The sequence below is a fragment of the Colobus angolensis genome, unplaced genomic scaffold (genome assembly GCF_000951035.1).
Source record: "Colobus angolensis palliatus isolate OR3802 unplaced genomic scaffold, Cang.pa_1.0 Scaffold380, whole genome shotgun sequence".
NCBI lineage: Eukaryota > Metazoa > Chordata > Mammalia > Primates > Cercopithecidae > Colobus > Colobus angolensis.
The window spans coordinates 3161566-3180456 of NW_012117155.1; the positions used below are offsets into that span (position 1 = coordinate 3161566).

General features: G+C 47.8%; 1 protein-coding gene across 1 annotated transcript in view; it reads left to right on the forward strand.

The window, feature by feature from the left end:
* GALNT18 (polypeptide N-acetylgalactosaminyltransferase 18) overlaps positions 1–12049 on the forward strand; it is a 355023-nt gene extending 342974 nt beyond the window's left edge. The window contains exon 11 of the mRNA XM_011954282.1: positions 11637–12049. Coding sequence (XP_011809672.1) covers positions 11637–11783 — 147 coding nt within the window. The 3' untranslated portion in view covers positions 11784–12049. The remainder of the gene's footprint in view (positions 1–11636) is intronic.
* Positions 12050–18891: the final 6842 nt, after the last annotated feature.

Below are 18891 nucleotides of genomic sequence, written 5' to 3' on the forward strand. Positions count from 1 at the left end.
TCCTCTTTGTCCTTGCTGAGATCTCAATTTTGATTGAGGACTTCCCTGGCCATCTCTTACAATTGCCGTCTGCCTCCAGCTCACCACCACCCCTGAGCCTCTTTCCCTGTCTACATTTTTATATACAACCTTATCACTTTCTCACATACTTTGGAACTTATTTTTCTGCTTTCCCTCCTAGAATATAGTCTCTACAAAGCAACGATCTTTTTCTGTTTAGTCACTGATATATCTCAGCGGCCTAGAATGGTAGGCACTCATTAAATATTTGCTGAATGGAAGGATTAATGAATAGTGTCTCTGCAGAGGGCCCTCGGAGGAAACAGACCTAATTTTGAAGCTTGCTGAGGTGACCCTTCACCCTAGGCATTGGGGCACCACCAGCTCCCTCAGTCTAGTTCACCACCACTGTGATAGGCAGGGGCTGGGGCTGGCCACCATCCTAGTGAGGAACGTGAAGGGGGCAGACCCCCTGGGTTCCCAGCCTGGCACTACTTACTACTCATTTACTGACCATGTGACCCTGGACAAGTCTTCCAGACTCTCTGAGCCTCAGTCTCCAAGCCTGTAAAATGGGGATAATTATTCTACCTCTCAGGGCTTTTGTCAGGAAGACCTGAAATTAGACATGTAAAGCATTTGGCACAGTACTAAACAAATGGTAAATAAGCGATAGTTGTTATTCCTCTCATCTCAGCTGCAGAACCCACAGGCAGAAGTAGTTAGTAAAACACGAGGCTGCTCCCACGGTGCTGAACTTCCCAGGAAGGCACTGAACGTGGGAAAGGAAGGCTTCTTTGCAATATTTGTGAATGAAATTTTCCGAGAGAGAAGAAGAAAGAGTTTGTTCAGTGAAAGAGGCTGAGGTCAAGAAGGGGGACAGGAGGAAGACAGTGCTGGTGGCCAGTGCTATCTCCAGCATCAAAGGGTGGCCTGGCTCCTCTCTCCATACCCCAGATGTGTTCCAGGGAGCAGGTCAGGGCTCTGCTCAGCGATGCCCCACCATGGCCTTACTACCTATTCTAGAGGACCCTCCTCTCCTGGCCTCATACTCTACTCCCCTGACAGGCTCAGATATTCTCATGGAGGTTGTGTCCCATCCACTCGCCTCCCCCAACCCAACTCTTGGCCGTGATCCATCCCTCCCACATCCCTTCAGGCAGCCACATTGGCTGCCTCTGGCACAGGGTCACCGCACTTCTAGTCTCTAGGGTGCTGAGGCTGTGATTGGGCCGGGGCCAGGCCTGGGAAATGTCAGATGGGAGTCTCTGAAGGACGCTTTATGTCTCAGAGACCTCTGTTTCCGCCTCCCTCTCTGGAATTTGGCAAGGTGCCCCTTGGAAGGCAAGCATAGAAGGGGCCGTGGTGTCTTCTGTGTGGGACGTGTTTCTCCAAGAGTCAGTGGTCGAGGGTCTGCACCCCACCTCGCTGTTGGCAAGGCCTGGGCCGGCCGCAAGGATGAGCTGAGCAGCCAGAATCTTCAGCGGAGTGGGCAGCGGCACTTGAGCCGGGCCCCTGTTTGCTGTGCGCTTTGGTCATAGCCCCCACCCTGATCCACTGATCTGTATGTTTTAGAGCTGATAACGGGATTTCCTATCAGTCCTCTGTTCATCCTTCCAGGAATCAGGACAGAAATGACCATCTGGCCCTGCAGACAATGAAACCAGAAGGGAGGAGAGGGTTGCCCAGGCCACACAGCTGACCACCAGGAAAGCGGCTGTGTCCTCAGCATCCTAGCTCAGCACTCTTCCCTTTCTGCCTGGCTCCGGAAACACCAACAGTTCTTGCAAATTAGAGAGAGTGGCTGGTTTTGGTCCCCTGCCTGCGTGCTGCTCCCAGCGTGGCGGGGAAGACAGACCACTGGGCTGGCAGGACTGTGGCGGGGCCGGGGAACTAGCCACAGATCTGTTCAAGAAGCATCAGCGACACAGCCCAGCCTGGGTGTGGGCAGCAGATATGCCCAGGCCACAAAATTTTACACAGAAGCTAAGGAAATGTGGGCCATGGAGCAATGGTCTGGCCTTGCTTGGAGCAAGTGGCATAGGGGATGCCTCTGGGCCTAAAAGTCTAACCTTTAAGGGACAGGATGGGCACTCAAGGTAGACTGAGGTTTGAGAGGACAACTCAAGGCTGTGCTTCACACCCATCAGGAGCACCATGTGGCCCCAATGTGCCAACTCCTTGGCTAAGTTGAAGGGGTCTCTTGTCCAGTGTAAATGAGGCAGTGTCCTTGGGCGCTGTGGTCAGTCCTGAGGGACAGAAATTAACCAGAGCTTGTTCAAAGGAGGGCAACCAGTTTGGAAAATTATACAAAATTGTCCCGCCAGGAACTGGGAAAGTTAAACCTGGAAATGCAGAGAACTGGGAGACGCAGGCCTCACCTCCCCTGCCAGAAGGGAAGGTGTAGAGGAACAGCCGCTGGGGAAGCCTCAGGGGAGCTCTGCCACTCCTGGGGGATGCCAAGACAAGGATTTTAGCTCTGGGAGGGGCAGGCTCCAAGGGTGAGCAGCTAGGGGAAGACTGCATATTCCGGAAGGCTTAGATCCTTCTCCCTGGAGGACCAAGCAGAGCTGAAGGGCCCCATGGCCCAAGTCCAGAGGCCATTCAGCATGTGAGAGCGAGAGGCTGGCCTTCAAGGTCTCTTTCAGCATGGGGATTCCAGGGCCCTTTCTAGGCTTGTCCAAGGGCCCCTTTCAGAGGCCGAGCCTGCAGGTTTCTCCCTGGCAACGGGTGGGCCCCAACAGCTGCTGTTTCAGTTTCCCGTTTATTATTTGGTCTCTGTGCTGTTGAGTACACTGAATCACTGCTGTCCCCAGGGAAGGCCCCTGGGGTGTGGGGCACAGCGGGTGGGACCTTGCTTTATTCTGTGAACGCTTCTGAATAGGTTTGTGTGATCCGCTGGGCCATCTCCCCAACACAGGAAGTCGGGAATCCCATATCCCCTCCCAACACACACAAACACAGTCCCCGCCACGCCGCCACCCACCCCCACCCCCAGCTTCTCAGTCCCTGCCTCCTTCCCCTGTGACTCAAGTCCCTTCTCAGGGAGCTGGATTTGTTTGATTTTTTAATTGAACAACATGGATACATACAGAAACATGTATAAAATACATAGTTTCAACTCCATGGTTAAAAATAAAGCAAATCCCTAGGTTTCCATCACCCACCTCAGGAAATAGGACTCTGCCAACAACACCCTTGTGAGTTCCTGCCTGTCACCTTCCCACTTCCTTTGCCCCAGAGCTGACCACCATCCTGACTTTCACATCATGGCTTTGCCTGTTGGGAAAGTTTATATAAATAGAATAATGTCTGTATTTTGTCTGGCTTCTTCTGCTCAACATTGCATTGGTGAGATTTATCCTTATCGAGTATAGCTATAGTTTGTTTTTATTGCTATATAGGATTCCATCATATGAATATGCCATGAGTTGTATGTCCGCTGTACTATTCATGGGCGTTTGAGTTGTCTCCAGGTTAGTTTTATAAATCGTGTTCTAGAAAGCATTCATGCGCATGTCTTTGGAGTAAATGTTTCTGACAGAAGTGTTGGGTCATAGGGTTATATATGTTAACTATAGTAGGTACTGCCCATTTCAACAGTTGTAAGTACTGAATTTTTTTTAGTCTTAAATTGTTTAAAAAAAAATTTAATTCTTAAGGCTGTTAGGCCATTCTTGCATTGCTATAAAGAAATACCTGAGACACTGGGTACTTTATACAGAAAAGAGGTATAATTGGCTCATGATTCTTCAGGCTATACAGGAAGCATGGATTCTGGTAGGGCCTCAGGAAGCTTTTGCTCATGGCAGAAGATGAATTGGGAGCTTGCAGGTCACATGATGAAGGCAGGAGAGAGAGTGGTGGGAGGAGGTGCCACCCACTTTTAAATGACCAGATCTCATGTAGACTCAGAGTGAGAGAGCTCCCTTCTCACCAAGAGGATGGCCCAAGCCCATCATGAGAGATCCAGCCCCATGATCCAAACACCTCCCACCAGGTCCCACCTGCAACATTGGGGATCACATTCAACAAATATCCAAACTACATCAATGGGTACATAATAGTTGAATATATTTATGGGGTACATGTAATGTTGTCATACAGGCATATAATGTGTAATGATCAAATCAGGATAATTGGGTTATCTTTTACCTCAAGCATTTATCATTTCTTTGTGTTAGAAATATTCTAATTCTACTCTTTTAGTAATTTTAAAATATACAATAAATTATTAACTACAGTTATCCTGTTATATTACTATTAGAGCTTATTCCTTCTATCGAACTGTATTTTTGTACCTATTAACCATCCCCGCTTTTTCCTCTCCTCCCTACTACCTTTCTTAGCCTCTGGTAACCATCATTCTATCTCCAGGAATTCATTTTTTTTTTTTTTTAATTTTTAGGTTGTCTGTCTTTCTGTGTCTGATTTATTTCACTTAACATAATGACCTACAGTTCCATCCATGTTGTTGCAAATAATAGAATCTCTTTTTTTTACTATAAGTTCTGGGGTACACGTGCAGAACGTACAGGTTTGTTACATGGGTATTACATGTGCCATGTTGGTTTGCTGCACCCATCAACCCGTCATCTACGTTATCCCTCCCCCAGCCTCCTGCCCACTGACGAGCCCCAGTATGTGATGCCCTCCCTGCTGTGTCCATGTGCTCTCACTGTTCAGCTTGCTCCAGAGCTGAGTTCAAGTCCTGGATATCCTTGTTAATTTTCTGTCTCATTGATCTGTCTAATATTAAAGGTGGGGTGTTAAAGTCTCCCACTATTATTGTATGGGAGTCTAAGTCTTGCACCCAGATTATTAAAGCAAGTTCTTAGAGACCTAAAATGAGACTTAGACCCCCACACAATAATAGTGGGAGACTTTAACATCCCACTGTCAATATTAGATCAACAAGACAGAAGATTAACAAGGATATTCAGGACTTGAACTCAGCTCTGGACCACGTGGACTTAATAGACATCTACAGAACTCTCCACCTCAAATCAACAGAATATACACTCTTGTCAGCTCCTCATCTGACTTATTCCAAAATTGACCACATAATTGGAAGTAAAACACTCCTCAGCAATTAAAAAAAGAAACTCCCTCAAAACTGCACAACTACATGGAAAATGAAGAACAACTTGCTCCTGAGTGACTACTGGGTAAATAATGAAATGAAGGCAGAAGTAAAGATGTTCTTTGAAACCAATGAGAACAAAAACACAATGTACCAGAATCTCTGGGACACATTTAAAGCAGTGTGTAGAAGGAAATTCATAGCACTAAATGCCCACAAGAGAAAGCAGGAAAGATCTAAAATTGATACCCTAACATCACAATTAAAAGAACTAGAGAAGCAAGAGCAAACACAATCAAAAGCTAGCAGAAGCCAAGAAATAGCTAAGATCAGAGCAGAACTGAAGGAGATAGAGACATGAAAAACCCTTCAAAAAATAAATCCAGGGGCTGGTTCTTGGAAAAGATCAACAAAATAGACCACTAGCTAGACTAATAAAAAAGAAAAGAGAAGAATCAAATAGATGCAATAAAAAATGATATAAGGGATATCACCACTGACCCCACAGAAATACAAACTACCATTAGAGAATACTATAAACACCTCTACGCAAATAAACTAGAAAATCTAGAAGAAATGGATAAATTACTGGACACCTACAACCTCCCAAGACTAAACCAGGAAGAAGTTGAATCCCTGAATAGACCAATATAGACCAATAACAGGCTCTGAAATTGAGGCAATAATAGCCTACCAACCAAAAATAGTCCAGGACCAGACGGATTCACAGTCAGATTCTACCAGGGGTACAAAGAGGGCCTGGTACCATTACTTCTGAAACTATTAGAGGGACTCCTACCTAACTCATTTTATGAGGCCAGCATCATCCTGATACCAAAGCCTGGCAGAGACACAACAACAAAAGAAAATTTCAGGCCAATATCCCTGATGAACATCAATGCGAAAATCCTAATGAAATACTGGCAAACTGAATCCAGCAGCACATCAAAAAGCTTATCCACCACGATCAAGTCGGCTTCATACCTGGGATGCAAGGCTGGTTCAACATACACAAATCAATCAATGTAACCCATCACATAAACAGAACCAATGACAAAAATACATGATTATTTCAATAGACGCAGAAAAGGCCTTTGATAAAATTCAACACCCCTTCATGCTAAAAACTCTCAAACTAGGTTTTGAAGGAACGAATCTCAAAATAGTAAGAGCTATTTATGACAAACCCACAGCCAATATCATAGTGAATGGGCAAAAACTGGAAGCATTCCCTTTGAAAACTGGCACAAGGCAGGGATGCCCTCTCTCACCACTCCTATTCAACATAGTGTTGGAAGTTCTGGCCAGGGCAATCAGGCAAAAGAAAGAAATACAGGATATTCAGATAGGAAGAGAGGAAGTCAAATTGTCTGTTTGCAGATGACATGATTGTATATTTAGAAAACCCCATTGTCTCAGCCCAAAATCTCCTTAAGCTGATAAGCAACTTCAGCAAAGTCTCAGCATACAAAATCAATGTGCAAAAATCACAAGCATTCCTGTATACCAATAACAGACAGACAGAGAGCCAAATCCCATTCATGATTGCTACAAAGAGAATAAAATACCTAGGAATACAACTTACAAGTGATGTGAAGGACCTCTTCAAGGAGAACTACAAACCACTGCTCAAGGACATGAGAGAGGACAAACAAATGGAAAAACACTCCATGCTCATGGATAGGAAGAATAAATATCATGAAAATGGCCATACTGCCCAAAGTAATTTATAGATTCAAGGTTATCCCCATCAAGCTACCACTGACTTTCTTCACAGAATTAGAGAAAACTACTTTAAACTTCATATGGAACCAAAAAAGAGCCTGCATGGCCAAGACAATCCTAAGAGAAAGAACACAGCTGGATGCATCAGGCTACCTAACTTCAAACTATACTACAAGGCTACAGTAACCAAAACAGCATGGTACTGGTACCAAAACAGAGAGATAAGACCAATGGAACAAAACAGAGACCTCAGAAATAACACCACACATCTACAACCATCTGATCTTTGACAAACCTGACAGAAACAAGCAGTGGGGAAAGGATTCCCTATTTAATAAATGGTGTTGGGGAAACTGGCTAGCCATACACAGAAAACTGAAGCTGGACCCCTTCCTTACACCTTATACAAAAATCAACTCAAGGTGGATCAAAGACTTAAACATAAGACCTAGGACCATAAAAATCCTAGAAGAAAACCTGGGCAGTACCATTCAGGACATAGGCATGGGCAAAGACTTCATGACTAAAACATACAAAGCAATGGCAGCAAAAGCCCAAATTGACAAATGGGATCTAATTAAACTAAAGAGCTTCTGCATAGCAAAAGAAACTATCAAGAGTGAACAGGCAACTACAGAACGGGAGAAATTTTTTACAATCTATCCATCTGACAAAGGGCTAATATCCAGAATCTACAAAGAACAAACAAATTTATAAAAAACAACTCCATCTAAAAGTGAGCAAAGGATATGAACAGACACTTCTCAAAAGAAGACATTTATGCAGCCAACAGCCATAGGAAAAACTCATCATCACTGGTCATTAGAGAAATGTAAATGGAAACCGCAATGAGATACCATCTCATGCCAGTTAGAATGGCAATCATTAAAATGTGAGGAAACAACAGATGCTGGAGAGGATGTGGAGAAATAGGACTTTTACACTGTTGGTGGGAGTGTAAATTAGTTCAACTATTGTGGAAGACAGTGTGGCAATTCCTCAAGGATCTAGAACTAGAAATACCATTTGATCCAGCGATCCCATCACTGGGTATATACCCAAAGGATTATTAATCATTCTATAAATACACATGCACATGTATGTTTATTGCGGCACCATTCACAATAGCAAAGACTTGGAACCAACCCAAATATCCATCAATAATAGACTGGATAAAGCAAATGTGTCACATATACACCATAGAATACTATGCAGCCATAAAAAATGAGTTCATGTCCTTTGCAGGGAGATGGATGAAGCTGGAAACCATCATCCTCAGCAAATTATCACAAGAACAGCAAAGAACAGAAAACCAAACACCCCATGTTCTCATTTATAAGTGGGAGTTGAACAATGAGAACCCATGGACATTGGGAGGGGAGCATCACACACTGGGGCTTATCAGGGAGTTGGGGGCTAAGGGAGGAATAATATTAGGAGAAATACCTAATGTAGGTGACAGGTTGATGGGTGCAGCAAACCACCATGGCATGCATATACCTATGTAACAAAACTGCGCATTCTGCACATGTACCTCAGAACTTAAAGTACAATAATAAAAATAAATTTTAAAAACCCACCTACTCAAGCCTCAGCAATGGCAGATGCCCCTCCCCCAACCAAGCTTGAGCATCCCAGGTTGACCTCAGACTGCTGTCCTAGCAGAGAGAATTTCAAGCCAGTAGATCTTAGCTTGCTGGGCTCTGTGGAAGTGGGACCCACTGATCCAGACCACTTGGCTCCCTGGCTTCAGCCCCCTTTCCAGGGGAGTGAATGGTTCTGTCTCACTGGCATTCCAGGTGCCACTGAGGTATGAAAAAAAGAAAAAAAAACTCCTGCAGCTAGCCCAGTGTCTGCCCAAAGAGTCATCCAGTTTTTGTGCTTGAAACCCAGCACCATGGTGGTGTAGGCACCAGATGGAATCTCCTGGTCTGCCAGTTGCAAAGACCATGGGAAAAGTGCAGTATCTGGGCTGGAGTGCACCGTTCTCCCGGTACAGTCTCTCACAGCTCTCCTTGGCTTGGGGAGGGAGATCTCCCAACCCCTTGCACTTCCCAGGTGAGGCAATGCCCCACCCTGCTTCAGCTTGTCTCCCATGGGCTATACCCACTGTCCAATTAGTCCGAATGAGATGAACCAGCTACCTCAGTTGGAAATGCAGAAATCACCCACCTTCTGCATTGATCTCGCTGGGAGCTGCAGACTGGAGCTATTCCTATTTGGCCATCTTGACAGTGAAACCAGAATCTCATTTTAATGTTTAAATATTATTCCATCCTGTGTATATACCACGTATTCCTTATTCATTAATCTACTGGATGCTTAGGTTGATTCCGCATGTTGTCTATTGTGAATAGTGCTGCAATAAACATGGCAGTGCACATATCTCTTCAATATGCTGGTTTCCTTTCTTTTGGGTACATACCCAACGATGGGATTGCTGATCATACAGTTTTATTTTTGAGGAACCTCCATACTGTTCTCCATAGTGGCTGTACTAATTTTCATTCCCACGAACAATGTACAAAGGATTCCCTTTTCTCCACATCCTCACCAGCATTTATTATTGCCTGTCTTTTGGTTAAAGTCATTTTAACTGGGGTGAGATGATTACAGTTTTTGCTTACATTTCTCTGGTAATTACTGCTGTTGAACATTTTTCCATAACCTGTTTGCCATTTATAAGTCTTTTGTGGAATGTCCAGGTCTTTTGTCCATTTTTTAATTGGATGTTTTGTTTTCTTGCTTTTGAGTTATTTGAACTTCTTATGTATCCTGGTTATTAATCCCTTGTCAGAGGGGTAGTTTGCAAATATTTTCTCCCATTCTGTGGGCTCTTTGTTGATTGTTTCCTTTGCTGTGCAGAAGCTTTTTAACTTAATGTGATCCTATTTGCCCATTTTTGCCTTGGTTGCCTGTGCTTTTGAGGTCTGACTCAAGAAATCGTTGCCCAGATCAATGTCCTGGAGTGTTTCCCCACATCCTGGAGTGTTTCTCCAATGTTTTCTTCTAGGAGTTTCATGTCTCAGATCTTAGATTTAAGTCTTTCATCTATTTTGATTTGATTTTCATATATAGCAAGAGATAGGGGTCTAGTTTCATTCTCTTGAATTTTCCCAGGCAATTTCTTGAAAAGACGTCCTTTTCCCATTGTATAGAGAACCAAGTCTTAACACTCTCTTGAGATGTCAGTTGTTGCTATGGGAATGGTCATGGCAGAGTTGGATGACATCCTTTGAGAAGTTTGCCACCTCTCCCTCTCTCAGTGCACTTCCCACTGTGAGCTGGAAAAGGCACAAAATGAAGAGCACCAGCCCAGCTTGTAGACTGAGGAGGTGGAAGTGGAGGTAGGGCATGGGTGGGCAGTAGAGAACACTTCCTGGAGGAAATGGAGCAGGAGTTGAGCTTTGACACATGGTTGTGGCTTAACCTGTCATGGGAGCATGGGGAAGAATCCCAGGCAGAGAGCACAGCTTGTTTTAAAGTTCAGGAACCCCGAGTTAATGTAAATGGGATCAGAAAAGTACAAGGGATTTGGTACAGCTGTAGCAAAAGTCATGGAGCTTGGGGGAGGATCAGAGATGAGGCTAGAGAGAAAGGCAGCACTGAGCCATGGAGGCCTTCGGTGCTGCACTAAGGAGCTTGGGCTTTGTCCGTTAGGCCAAACGTGCATTTTCGAAAGATCACCACTCCCGCCTCTAGAGGTTGGAAGAGAGATCCATTAGGGGGCTGACACAGTTGTCCCAGAGAGAGAGAAGTTGGTGGCCTGAACCAGGGCAAGTATGATGGGAAAGGGATAAGGGGACAGTCACATAACACAAGAGAGGTAGAATTGCCAGGACTTGAGGCCTAATTGGATGCTGAAAGGATAAATAAATGAAAATGTCCATGTTTCTCACACAAATACCTGAGACAGAAACACAGGAGTAGGTTCTGGGGAAAAAGTGAGTTTGACCATATACTGAAGTGCCATTAAGCTACAAGGAGTCCAATTATAAGGACCTCTACCCACCAAAGCAATTCCGTCTGCTTGGGAGGCCAAAATCTAGTTGAGCACAAGTTTGGTGGTTACTCGGAGATGCTCAGACAGTCCAGGATGCCATCTCAGGCTCACAGCCAGCAACTCAAAGGGTCTAGGCCCTGAAAGGATTTCACTACAAAAATTGGGGGTTTCCTCTTTGTTGCTATAGGGCTGATATGAAGAACAGAACATCAAGGGGCTTTGGGTCATAAACTGAATGAGAATGGCTACAAACATTCTGGAACATCAGTAGCATGGGGGAAAATCTTGCATGTCAGGACTCAAGGAGCCTAATGGCCTAATAGGCAGTATCCAGGAGCTTTGGTTGAAACCAGTACTGATGACTCCAGGGGTCCAGTTTGGGGCATGGACCCTAGGAGCAGGAACCCCGGGCCTCTGGTGATGCTCAAATGAGGGCCAATGATGGGTTGTCCCAAGAAACTAGGCTTTTCAGAAAGGTGACCCAGCCAATGGCTATGGGGAGCAAGGCCCAGCCCCTGGGGTAGGAGCTGTAGGTGCAAACAGGTGTGCCACAACCCAGCTAGGTAGACAGAACTGGGGGTGGGGAGGTCTCTCTCCTAGCAAAGAACTAGGGCTTTGTGAAGAGAGCGGCGGCACAGATTCAGTCTTCCAGAGGAGACCAACACATCAGCGATGGGGGAGCCTGCAGTTTCATGGGAATGCTAGCCTCCTGGGATCTGGCCACACAGATAATGTCAGCCCTCACTAGCCACTGGGCCTGACGCTCCTGAATCTCTGTGTGTTGCCTCTATGCCCTCTGACCCCGCTCTCTGCCCTGGCCCCTAGGGAGGAGCCATCCAGAACCGCAAGTCCAAGCGCTGTCTGGAGCTGCAGGAGAACAGCGAGCTGGAGTTCGGCTTCCAGCTGGTGTTGCAGGAGTGCTCGGGCCAGCACTGGAGCGTCACCAATGTCCTGAGGAGCCTGGCGTCCTGACCCACTTGGGCCACTTCCGACTGCCTCTTTGCTACTGTGTAGCACCTGCTGCAACGTTGCCTGCTGTCCATGTGGGGTTGGAGTCAGGGGAACCAGGTTAGTGGGCCCCCAAGAAGAGCTTTTTATTTCCTATTCAATTTTCGTGGAGTTTATAGAAAGACACTGATTGGTGGGTGATGGTATGATATCAAAGTATTTTGCAGTTGTAAATAGGTGACAAATGGAAAATATTTATAACTGACAATAAAATATTATTAAGAAAAGGGTTTTGCAGTCATTTGGTACTCTGTGGAGATTCATGCCTGGCTCCTTTGAACTTGGAGTTCTTGTAGCCCAAAAATGTGTCCTTGTGTGCCCTTCTGGCTTCTCGTCCTTCGGAAACGGAGTTTTAATGACCAGCACTCAGTGGGAGCTTGTTGTGCAAGCTGCCAGCTCTTTCATTAGACCCAAGGCAGCAAGAAGGGCACTATGACCTCAGGTTCCAACCCAGAGGGAAGGTCCCCTCTGCCTCTCCCATGCCAAGTGCCCCTCTGGAAGATACCTGCAGCCCTTCATTCCTGAGGAACCACAGTTGCTCACTGGCCACTGAAGTGTTGTCTGCTCGACTTCAGGCCACCCTGCCTTCTCCTGAAGTCGCCAACTTACCACCTCCTTTACCCCGCAGAGCTGCCCCCCGCCCAGCCCCTCGTCAGTACACTGCCTGTGTCCAATTGCCAAGACCGCTCAGGCTCCTCTCATGAATCAGGGGTTTTCAGTTTCCTTCAGCTGCCATAACAGATCTCCACACACTGGGCCACTCACACAACAGAAAATGATCATCTCACCGTTAGGGAAGCTAGGAGTCCAAAATCAACGTGTTGGCAGGGCTGGCTCCTTCTGTGGGCTGAGAGGGGAATCTGCTCCAGGCCTCTCTTCTGGCTCCTCGTAGTCTCAGGCCTTCCCTGGCGGGGCAATGGCCATCTTCTCCCCCGTGTCTTTACGTTGTCTTCCCTCTGTATGTGTCTGTCTCTGGGGCCCAAATTTCCCATCTTTAGGAGGACCCCAGTCATGTTGAATGACAGGCCACCCTAACAACCTCATTTAACTTGATTACCTCTGTAAAGATAATCTCCAAATAAGGTCACGTTCTGAGGTACTGGGGTTGAGGATCTTACCATATCCTTTTGGGGGGCTCAATTCAGCCCTTAGCACCTGGCTCACTCATGTAGGGCTCCAGGTCAGCCCCCCTGGGCCAGCCTCAGGACAGCAGCAGCAGCGCCAGAGTGGAATCTTCTTTCTCAGAGCCTGCTGCCCAACTCGCAGTTCCTCCAACAGCTTCAGCAGGATGTTCCTTGCTGCAGTCCAGCAGCCCTGCTTCTGGTTGGGGGAGTCCCCTTTTTCAGGCTTGAAGGACTCCCCCCATCCCCCTGCCCAGCACCCCCTCCAGCTCCCTAGCTCACAGCAGAGCAATGACCAATAACAGGTGCTAAGACAGGAAGGACAGGAAGCCCTTTCTGCACAGGTTTCAGCCCCTCCCCCATCCTCACCTCCCTTAGTCCTCTTTCCCCAGGGATTCTCCTACTCTGGATCAGTAATTTATAGCTGAAAACTGATGAGCATGGTGGAACCCCCTGGACCTATGGAACCCCCAAGGGAAGAGAGTCCTGTTGTCTCAGGCACTCTAGCATACCCAGAAATCTATTCAGCCCAGGGCTCACCTGGAGGGGCCCCCAGGACTCCCCAGGCCATATCATAGATTCCCCTTCAAATTCACATTTAACTCCCTAAACAGCCCCTTGCACTCCACTGCAGACCAGTGAAAGGACAGCCAGTCATTCTCCAGGCTAGCCACACCTAATGGCCACCACCTACCACCCGGGGATCAACACGGGGAGCAGGAGCCTCAAGAGGAAAGAGGCTCCCCTGGGGTTGCAGGCACTGCCTGTGCCATGCCCTCAAAGCCAGGGCTGCAATATCCTCTGCCCCTGTACTTCCTTTCATACAGAACTGGACTGTACTCATCCCTGTGCTTATTCCAGCTCCCTCTGACTGAAGCCGTCCCATGCTCCTACATTCACTGTTACAGTCTCACTCTACCCAGCTTTCTTCACCTCGAAGCCACTACTTCCATAATCTCCCTTGCATCAACGCCCTGCCCCAGTGTTCCCAAAGTCCCTAAACTAGCAGCATCAGCTGGAAACTTATTAGAAACGCATGTCTGGTTCCCCATCCCAGACCTCTGGAAGCAGAAACGATCCGCAGTATAACAAGCCCTCCAGGTGATTCTGATTCCCTGTTGAAGGCTGAGAACCACTGCCCTGCACCACCCTCCCTCCTATGTGTGCCTAGGCGTCTGTCTTCAACATCCTTTCATGCTACTGTACCTCCTCATGCCTGCACCCACCTACATCACACCTTCACTCTCCACCCCGCATCCCTGGTGCAGAGGACTAAGAGTGAACGCTGGAGCCAGACAGCCTGGGTTCAAGTCCCGTCCCTGCCACTTACTAGCTAGGTGATCTTGGGCAGCTCTTGACCTCTTTGTGCTTCTGCTCCCTCTCCTCAAAAAGTGGGGATACTAATAGGGTATCTTTTATGGTGTTGTGAAAATCATGAATAAATTTATATGAAACTGAACAGTAATGGGTACATTGTAAGTGCTATAAAGTCTTAGCTATTATCTTCATCCATTGGCATCCTGACACCCAGTTGCTGTCACTGAGATCTACACCTTGCTACCATTTACACTCACACTTGGCCATGCCTGTAAACGTCCATATCCCACCTCAACTAATGTTAACACTCACTTGTGTCTCTACCACCTGCCTGGAGGCACCTGTTCTCACTGCTGCCTATAGCCACATACCTACAAGTTTCACACACCCCTGTCCTCCTGTAAATGCGCCCAACATCAGCCCACTCCCAACGATATCTACACCCCGAGGGGCCAGCCTGAGAGCAGCAGCCTCCCCTATAAGCCAACCTGGGGGCAATTAAAACAGGGCAGGGGAGCAGCTCCCTCCTGAGACACCAGCTCACCATTTCCCTTGGTCTGGATGACCAGGGGGAAGAGGAGGTCCCAACATGGCCCCTGAGGACACTGACCTCCTGGGAGTGGGAACCATATGGCCAGTCCAGGATCTCCATATCTCAGAGTTATAAGCAGCAGAGGTTCTGGTGGGGCTGGGGCAGAGGCAGGAGGTCAGAGCACAAAGGAGCAAAGAGGGTGAGGAGGCCCCAGCCCACATCCAGCCTGACCCTGTCCCAGCCTCAGCCAGCTGCTGCTGCAAGCTAATAGTGGCTGTTTAGGGGCTCTCTGAACATGCTGGAGTGAAGTTGGTTTTTTCTTAATGATTTGCACATTAAACACCTGTGTTTCCTGCTTCCCCTGCCTTCCCTGATACTGGAAAGGACTCTTTTAGCCTGTGCTGTAAGATCTCCTATTCAGCCAGCCCTGGTGCCTGGCCCACCACCCACTTCCCTAACTCAGCCCCCAGCCCTCGCCTAGTTCCTGTCCATGGTCCCCTCTGTTATGAGTAATGAAAGAAGAGAACGGGCTCCTCACACCTCCCACCCCAGAAGATGGACACAATTGTCAGCAGCAACAATAGCAGAAGCCAGAGTGCACTGGTTGTATTCTGGCCAGACTCCAAGTCCCTGCCAGCCAAGCAAGGTGACTCACGCCTGTAATGCCAGCACTTTGGGAGACCAAGGTGGGTGGATAACCTGAGGTCAGGGGTTCGAGACTAGCCTGGCCAACATGGTGAAACCCATCTCTACTAAAAATATAAAAATTAGCTAGGTGTGGTGGTGGGCACCTGTAATCCCAGCTACTCAGGGGGGTGAGGCACAAGAATCACTTGAACCCAGGAGTCAAGGAGGTTGAGGCTGCAGTGAGCCAAGATCGTGCCACTGCACTCCAGCCTGAGCAGTGTGAGACTCTGTCTCAAAAAAAGAAAAAAAAAGTCACTGCCAACAGTCATATAACTCCAGCAGCCTACATCTCTGCCTGATGCCTTTCTCTGGCCATAGGCACCTGCTTAGCCTGTGCAGGGCAGACTGGAAGTATTAGAGAGTTTGGTTCATAGGAACAACCCCCAGCCAACAAGGGAAAGGCCTCCTCACCCTTCAGGGGTGCAAATGGGAGGCCCCGGAGGGACCCAGTTGCTCCTGAATGCCCCTGGCCTTTCCTCCCTCATATCCCTCACTCCTCTGCACTTGTCCCAGTCACCTTCCAAATGCTTGTCCCCGAGTCTGCTTCTGGGAGAAGCAGCTTAAACTCACTCCTTTGGATGGTCCCCAGCCATGACCCATCTGCACCTGGACACTAGTGATATCCAGATCCACGTATACACCCCCAGAGCTCTCCTCTAAGCTCTAGGCTTGATCCCCCACTGCTGATGGGCCCTGGGCAGGTGTGTGGCCATAATACAGACAGTGCTGATCTGAGGGCCCCCACAAGGCCCGGCCCAGGGACCAGGACCAGCACCAGCACCACCTCCAACAGGTGCTCAAGCCAGACACTCTTTGCAACTAAGCTCTTCCCGTCATCACCCCCTACCACCCCGTCTTGCCCTCAGTACATTATGGCAGTGATGCCTCTAAAACAACTCTGAAATCTTCTCCAAGCCTCTTCAGCACTCTCGTGGACAGCCTCCCCAATTCATCTGTCCTTCACACTGTGATAGTTACAAGGGTCTTTCTGAAACACAAATATGATCAGATCCCTTCTTGCCTGAAATCTTCAGTGGGTCTCATCAAAAATTTTAAACGACTAGCTCAGGCACCAGCCTTGAAGTGTTCTCCTTTGGTGAATCCAGAGGCCGAGTGTCAGAAGCCCAGTGTCCAGGCTGCCACACACACCTGGTGCCATAGTGGGTCTCATCAAAAATTTTAAACGACTAGCTCAGGCACCAGCCTTGAAGTGTTCTCCTTTGGTGAATCCAGAGGCCGAGTGTCAGAAGCCCAGTGTCCAGGCTGCCACACACACCTGGTGCCATAGTGTTAGTGCTCCGTATCTTCTCCCCTATTTTGAGGAAGTTTTGGGGGAGGTATATTAGTTTGCTAGGGCTGCTGTTACAAAGTGCTACAGACTGGGGAGCTTCAACAACAGAAAGGTATTGGTTCACTGCTGTGGAGGCTGGGAGGCCAAGATCAAGGTGTCGGCAGGGGTAGCTCCTCCTGAGGGCTGTGAGGGAAGGATGGCATGAATCTGTTCCGGGTCTTCTCCTTGGCTTGTACATGGCCTCTTCTCCCTGTGTCTCCTCACACTGTCTTCTTTCTATGCATGTCTCTTCTTCTTATAAGGACACCAGTCATATTGGATCGAGACCCACCCGAATGACCTCATATTAATTTCACTGCCTCTGTAAAGACCCTATCTCCAAATAAGATCACATTCTGAGGTTCTGGGGGTTAGGACAAGTTTGGGGTCAGGTGACACAATTCAGCCTCGAAGCTCCCTCCTTCAAGGAACAGGGACACAGAGGAGGGGTGGTGAGGGCCAGGCCAGGCCCCAGGAGGCTATCTACACTCATCCCACCTTGCTCAGGCAAGTCTTTGCTTGTTGGGGGACAGTGCTATGGTCCTGGCCTCCACAGAGATAAGGGTGGGTACTTCACAGGTAATAGGGAATTTTTGCGTATCTAAGGCATTCATCATTGTCCTCCGTGTCCACATCCCTTTTAAAGAAAACTGTCCCAACCACAGTCCCAGGTGTGACCCTGTTTGTGCCATGATCATAGCTGATCCAGCTTGACCCATGGGCAGGTATTTTGTTGGCTGCCAAGTAGGTAATGACTAAGCACAAAATGACCAGCTGGGGCCAATCAAATTTTGCCTGTGAATTTGCACCATGACACACAAGGAATCAGCCAGTTGAAGGTGGCCAGGAGCCATGGTCATGCACAGGACATGCCCAGGGGAAGAGCCAGCCCCAGAGGACCAAGAAACCAGAGCCCTGTGCAGACTGGGATCATGGGGAAAACCACAACTGAGCAGAGAAAAGAAAGTCATCAATGAGCAAAAGGCAGCAAAGTGGCCCTTGAGCTGCCTGGGTTTCCTCCTCCCAGACCCAACCCATACACACCCTGACGTTTTTCCTTTTCCCTCAGCTGATTGACCAGCTCCCTGCTCTTTACAACAAACAAGACTGATAGAAGCAGGATGTAAAGATTTAGATACCAGGACCTACTCCTTCGCAGCCCCTCACCCATGGGGGAATGCACACACAATCCCTACAACGGCTGTGCACACACGCAACAGAGGTTTACACGTTTCACCATCTATGTACACATCCACACACAGGTTTACATAGCCACATACACATGTGCACACACATGCAGCAGGTTGGACACATGCAGACATACATGTACATACTCAGATACACAAATGTGCATGCATGCAAACACACTGACTCCAAAGAGAAAAGGGATTTCTGCTCCTCCCAGAATCTGCTTTTGTAAGAATAGGCCTGTCATTTCACATGGCCCTTGTGAAGCAAAGGCTGGTGGAAATCAGAGCTCTTTTATTCTTACCATTGCTTTCTCATCACAAGCAAGAGATGTAAGGGGCTTCTGAGGCAAGACAGAGGCATTCGCTCTCTGCCCTTCAGATTCTATCACCGTGGTCACAACACTCTAAAACCCGGGAAAACAAACAGGACACAGTCACCCAAAGACGTGTCATCTCTCAGCCATGCTCCATCTCCTGCCTTCAGCTCCAAACAGAAGGGAGGGGAATGAGGTAGACACCCTAGACCGCATGTAGCACCTGACCCCAGAAGACCCTCAAGTCCCAGTGCACTGCCCTCTGCCTCAGCCAACCTCTCTACTCAGTCAGGACTTTTAAACTTCCTTGTTTCGGAAACAAGATTGAGCAGAAAGAGCCTGGAGAGACATTAGCCCTAATGTGGGTGTCTTTTTAAATTATATGGTGTAGCCACATCGTGGAAACCAGGTTTTAAAGACTGTCACTACAAAATGTCTCTGCATCCCTATCCAATTGAGCCAAGTGGTCCAGATCTGCGCCCTCTAGGTGTCTCTTCCTCCTCGTGAGCCCCTCTCATTGCCTTCTGACTCCTGCCGCTGCCACCCTCACCACAGCCTCTAGGGGACACTGTGCTCCCACC